Below are 6558 nucleotides of genomic sequence, written 5' to 3'. Positions count from 1 at the left end.
GTTTGCCAATAACAACATTAGTTAAAAAAAACTTTTTTGCTATAAATATTATAAAGAGTCAATTTTATAATTATATAAGAGATGAATTTTTAAATAATTATTTAATAACATATATAGAAAGAAAAATATTTAATTATATTGACAATGAAAAGAAAATATAAAACCTATTTAAATTATTATTTTAGTATTTAAATTTATTTGCTAGATAATTTGAAAACAAATTATATTTTATAATAATAAAATATAATTATAAAAATTATTGTCATATATATATGCATTGCCCCCACTGATAAAATTTTCTGGATCCGTCACTGCTGCTGAGCATGATGAGGACTGACACCAAGGAGCTCCTCTACCCACTCTAAGGTCGGGTGCTGGTACCATGTCTGAAAATCACACAAACACCCACCCGCTAGCTCATCGTGCATGCGTAATCCAAAGTAGTACGCAACGTCCTGCAGGGTGATGGTACACTCACCCAATGGCAAGTGAAAAGTGAGGGTCTCTGGATGCCAGCACTCCACTAATGCAGTTATCAGAGAGTTGTCAAACACGAAGTTCCTGAGTCATACTGCATTTCCAAACCTAGCCTTCCCAAGTAAGGGAGAATGGTGTCCGGTGGTGCAAGAGTGTGGCTCACTCGTCTAAAGAGAAATAGGTGAGGCCTCTGATAAAAAATAAAAAAGTTTAATAATAAATCTATTTAAAAAGTAAATATTTAAATGTCGAGATAAAAAAATAAAAAATATACTAAACAAGTATTTAACGTTTCATAATTTAGTTGGAAATAGAATGATTAATTTTAAAAATCAAACACCGAAAAAACATATCAAACAAACTTAAACATTAAAACAATTGAGCAACAGTTAAAAAAGTTATCTACCATAATGAAAATTAAATTTAAATATATAAAATTCAAATTAAAGAAATAAAAAATGTAATAAATATTTACTTAATAAATTAATTTAACTAATAAGTTAAATCATACCTATCAATTAATACTTACTAACAATACATTCTACCACTTAACATATATTATATCTATAAAAGTATCCTAACCATGATTATACCTATATGCTTATTTAACTTGAACAGGAAAATAACAACACTAACCTGAAAGCCAATTGTCCCAGCGATATGCCACATCGCGTTCAGCCTGTTGATGTTATCTTCTTGTGCATCTACACGCGCCATAATCTTCGAGCGCCTCGATAATATGAATAGAAATGGCTAGATGTGGGAGAATAGAAATGGTTCAAAAGTGACTTCAAGTCACGCTGTAAACGAGTTCAATATATAACTGCGGCTATTACTTATCTCATTTATAGTGTAAACAAAATAACACTATATATATTTCGTTTAGACTGTAAACAAGATCAGCACGTTACACACCGCGTGTGCAAACTGTGATACTTGCACGTGGACTCGTGTCTTATCTCGTTTATAGTATAAACGAGATATACACAGTGTCATTTCGTTTACACTGTAAACGAGATAAGTAATAGAGTACAAATCTGTAAAAACGCTACAAATTACTTATATCCATAAATAAAATTTTTATTTTATTTATTTAAAAAAAAAACCTTCATTTTGTCTACTAGCAGTCCTTTATTAATCTCATGTTATCTTTTGCTAGTTACAGACTCTCAGCATTTTTTCAAAATATCCTGTCAAATATTAACATCAGATAGTTGAAGCTGCTATTTCAACGTGTCATATAAATTAGCAGCAGTAAAGTTTTCTAGTTTCCTAACTTGCAATTCAATTTCTATGTTATGATATGTCATTTGGAGGATTTGGATTCCTATATAATTTCCTTTGAATTAAATCTCAATGGTGATAGCAACTTTATCATCAATGCACGGACTAATAGATATGGGAATGTAACATGTAGCTAGGGCAAACTGGGAAGATTGTTGCCCCTGAACTCTACATGGTTCGGTGTATCCAAAGCTATTCAACACTTAGCAGGAATGAAGGATTCTAAGGTGGTTGATTCCATGAACAATGATGTTGATGCTCCTATATTTTAGGGTAGTGCCTCTTTTGTGAACTGATGACGCTATGTAATCATTTGAAGCTTTCTGTTTTGTTTATCAGTGTTGTTTATTTGTGTGATATGTTGAATTTTCAAGTTGTTGATTATGGACTTGTAGGAGACCTATTTGAGGTGCTACCAAAGTTGTTAGAAAAGCTTCCTGAGAAAAAATAAAGCATGTAACATGCATCATTATAAATAGTGCACTTTCTGAATGTATCGTCTTGTAACATTTAAATTGCTATTATTTTTACAGAAATAAAGAAAATGAGGTTTCCAGTTTCCTGATGAATCACCAAAATATTAGATTGTTCGCTTTTCACTATTTGGGTGGATCCAATTGATGCACTAAAATCAAATCACACATTGATCAAAACCTGAGGATTGAAGTGTAAATTTGCTATACAATTAACATGAAGAGTGAGCTTCGCTAAGTTTGTGTTAAGTTAGTAGGTGTTAACAAAGAACAAGAGAAATTATTGGTGACAAAGTTTATGTAATGTTGATACTAATCTATAAGTTTGATTGAACGTTGGTAACGGATTACCAACCAAAGCAGCTTGCACATCAACAATGGAAATATTTTTCTGTATGATATTTAGTATTTTTTACCAGTTTTTCCAACTTCCAATATTATTTTGCTCTACATTTCAGGTTTGTGGATTACTTTTGCCTCAGTTTAATTGTGTTATTATGAATTCATAGTTGAAGTATTGAATATTAAATGATACATCCTAGTAATTTATTTCCCTTAAATTAAAGATTCAAGAATTCTGCAAAATCCTTTTCGTAGGGCAGTGGATAAGGTAAAATGTGGAGTAGAGTTATTGTGCAGGTTAGGTAGGGTACGGGTTGAGTCTCAACCTTACACAATCAACCTGCATTTTATATATATATATATATATATATATATATATATGCTTATATAAAAATATATTTTAAATAGATGTTGAGTCAAAGACTTCTCACTAAATGCAAAAGATCCTTAACTACTAAAAGATCATTAATTAATAATTTAATACATTTTTTTTACATAAAAGTCAATTTTATTTTAAATTATCATCAAATTATATACTAATGTTACATTTTTTTTTTTTGTGACTAATGTTACATCTTTTTGATAATTTGTAAAGTCGGATACCCGCAGATTAAAAACGGATAGAATTAAGATTGAATATTCTAAATCCATAAATAGAGTTAAAATCGAATCCAAAGTCTATCCTACCCATTACTATCACTACTTATCACTACTTTTCAATAACTGGACTTAAGAGTCCAATAGTAAGTTTAAATAAAAAAAATAAAAATACATTCAATTTGTATTTTTTTTATTTTAAATATATTTTATTTTTGCAATATTAAAAAAAAAACATAGACAAAAACAAAACAGGATTTTAATGAAACAGCTGAGTCAAAAAACAATTTTGATACCTAATAACTACTTTAGAACTTTATTCTACATTTCTACTTTAATCATCTTTAAATTTGTAACTTTCATTTTTTATTATCTTGATCCAAAAATAATTAAAGATTTATTTATCATCCTCCTCACTTTGAAAAAACTTCATCAAATAATTAGTACAAATTTAAAATATTAGAATAGTTATATTATAAAATAAAACTAATAATTTAGACTACGTTTATTTACAGAGACAGGACACTGAGACACAAAATCATGTTTGACAGAAGAAACATGAACATAGACCGTGTCCAGAAACACGAAATTAGTGTATTTTGTGTCCATCCTGCCAGAAAGGATACAGAAACACTAAAAAAGAACACAACTTATTTTTCATTTTTTTTTATTATTTTTATAAATTTTTCATAATTATATTTTTTTATTATTATATTTTTCTTCTCAAATTTTTTGAATGAAAAAAATGAAAATAAATTAGATTTTCATAATTTATCACCAAATAGAATACAAGAACACAGCCTGTTCTATTCATCAGTGTCTTGTCCTATTCTCGGTGTCTTGTCCTGTTTTGTTCTCAAAAACAAACGCAACCTTAAAGAACATTTTAGGAATAGAAGCAAATTAACATAAGGTAACTCACTCTCAGTTTAACTAAAACTTAATAAATGTGAAACAAATGTCCCATAATCTCAAATTAACTTCGCAGAATATATGTGAAACAAAATTGTTGTTCATTCTAAAAAACGATCCATGACAAATATAGGGTGGCAAACAGAGTAACAAAACTAACACCCTAGGAATTTAGTAACTCAATCATCTGCCTCGAAAGCAATTTAGGATGAAGCACCACTGCGAAGACCTTGAGACTTCTTGCTTGTTGCCAACTGGGACTCCGGCTACAAGAACAATAAATGAACATTTGATGCAACAAGAAAAGCAAATCAAAATTTCTAAAACATGTTAAAATCAATACCTCTTTCTTAACAGGCTCTTCCTTCTCGGATAAGATCAACTCTATGTGGCAGGGAGATGACATGTAGGCTGACAACAAAAGTCATAACTAATATTATGAAGAATGCAATGGCAACACTCTTAAAATTAACCAATCCAATTTTCATATACTTATTTTTTATAATCATATTAAACATCAATATCATAAAAGGAGATTAAAGTGCGAAAAATTTTGTTATTAATATGAGCTCCTTTTCCCATAGATTAAGGAACCAAAAGATAAAAATAGAATTACAAAATGCAGGAATCACCCTAGTTAGAGTACTAAGATTATAACTTACGATTGATTCTTCCGTGAGCACGGTAGGTGCGGCGTCTTTGTTTCTGTGCTTGGTTGACTTGGATGTGGGAAATGTAAAGAGCATCCACATCCAAACCTTTCACCTGCACAAACAAAAACAAATGAGTTTCAAACAAAAGCAAGCCATGGAAAATCAAACACGGTCATGCAAATCAGCACACACACCTCAGCATTGCTCTCAGCATTCTTGAGCAAATCAAGAATGAATTTAGCTGATTTTACAGGCCAGCGTCCTTGTCCATTGGAATGTCTGTTCTTCGCCTGGGCAGTCCTCCCAACACCACCACAGAAGCGTCGGAATGGAATGGCCTGTTTGTGGGCCAAAACGTCCTCCAGATACCTCTTTGCCTTAACAAGCGGCAACTTCCTGATAGCAAAGGCAGTCTCCCTAGTGTTCTGTAAAATAAAACTTCTTAATTCCCACTCAATAATAGAGAATAATTGAATGAATAATATAAGTCATCTTTTTATTTACATTAATATGGAATTTGCTAAATCAAACTTTCATCAACAAAAGGGACAAATAAATTAACCCATTACTGATAATTATAAAGCAATGTACAAAATGATTTACAAGGGACCAACAAATAGAAGCATCAATTGATAAATCAGATTTGTAACTAAACCAGAAATTATCAGCCACTACGCTTTGCAAGTTGGAAGTTTAGAGGAGATCAGCAGACGGAGGAAAAGCATGCGAGGTAGGCAAGAGGTTGAACAGTTAATGAGGCAAGCAAGATAAAGTTATATACCCAGCACACAAACACACTTAAGGTCATTAATTAAACAATTCCAGTTACTGAGGCATGCAAGAGATACCAGCTCACAATCCCTAATATCTACTGAATCATCTGCCATAAAATTAGAGCAGACGTGAATCCCAAACATGATCAGAGAGCAAGTTCACATAGGCAACAAAACCCGCATTTTATGAGGTTCCCTAGTTGCCATTAACACAAGTACACTGTACACAACATATAAACCACCACTTCCAAAAACCCATCTATTCACATACACAAATAAATAAAGAGAAATGGATGAAATTCATGAAACATGACAGAGAGCTACAAATATCCTTTAGCCTAGGCCTAAAATTTAGGCATTTAATATAAGAGCAATAAATTATTACGAAGGAAAATAGAACATTGTACCTTGAAATGAACCCTCAAATCAGAGCCTCTAGCCTTGCAAGCTACAGTTGCAATCATTACAACAGGTTAAGCTCAAATCAACAATTTGAGCCAAAAAGATAAAGTAAAGCAAAATAACTGTGAACATCGTTTTGAATGCAAATTTTACAAAAATAGAGAAAAAAACGCGCAATAAATTGCATATAAGCCAAGAGGATCTGAAGATTCGATGAAACCGAATTGGAGCATACACTTAGTAGGATTTTCGGGTTCTCTGGAGTACTTAACCTGAAAAAACAAGAGTTCATAGTGAGAACAGATCCAAGAATGGAGAATGTCAATTTTAAGTATGAGGATTGAACAAGAAACATTGATCACCATGGCGACTGCAGCTTGTTTTTTCTTCTTCTTCGCGAGGCTAACAAAGACAGATGGATCCTTCTAATTAGGGTTTTTCTTTCATTATATATTGCATTGCATACCTGCTGCACCCTATTTCATTTTTTGGGTTTGGTTTTTTTGGTCAGGGTTCAGGCCCACATAAGGGCCCAAAATGTCAAAAATCGGAGCCCCAACCCAAACACCAGACCCGGCGATCACAGAACTCTCCCATCTCCTCTATGCGCCTGCGCCTCGAGGCCGTTCCAATCCAGCTGCTGCC

The 6558-nt window shown here is 32.1% G+C and overlaps 1 protein-coding gene across 1 annotated transcript; it reads right to left on the bottom strand.

Moving 5' to 3' along the window:
- Positions 1–4076: 4076 nt before the first annotated feature.
- On the bottom strand, positions 4077–6358 carry LOC107643541 (large ribosomal subunit protein uL22y). The gene is made up of 7 exons (XM_016347222.3): positions 6276–6358; positions 6149–6185; positions 5919–5959; positions 4933–5163; positions 4748–4850; positions 4429–4496; positions 4077–4351 (listed from the first exon to the last, which is right to left on the bottom strand). Exons 1-7 carry the CDS (start codon positions 6276–6278, stop codon positions 4289–4291), a joined length of 546 nt encoding a protein of 181 aa, XP_016202708.1. The 5' UTR covers positions 6279–6358; the 3' UTR covers positions 4077–4288.
- Between the last annotated feature and the right edge of the window lie 200 nt (positions 6359–6558).

This window comes from Arachis ipaensis, chromosome B5, assembly GCF_059453495.1.
Source record: "Arachis ipaensis isolate K30076 ecotype BB chromosome B5, ASM5945349v1, whole genome shotgun sequence".
Lineage (NCBI taxonomy): Eukaryota > Viridiplantae > Streptophyta > Magnoliopsida > Fabales > Fabaceae > Arachis > Arachis ipaensis.
Note: the sequence above shows the minus strand (reverse complement) of the source record. Positions and strands in the feature narration are given on the sequence as shown.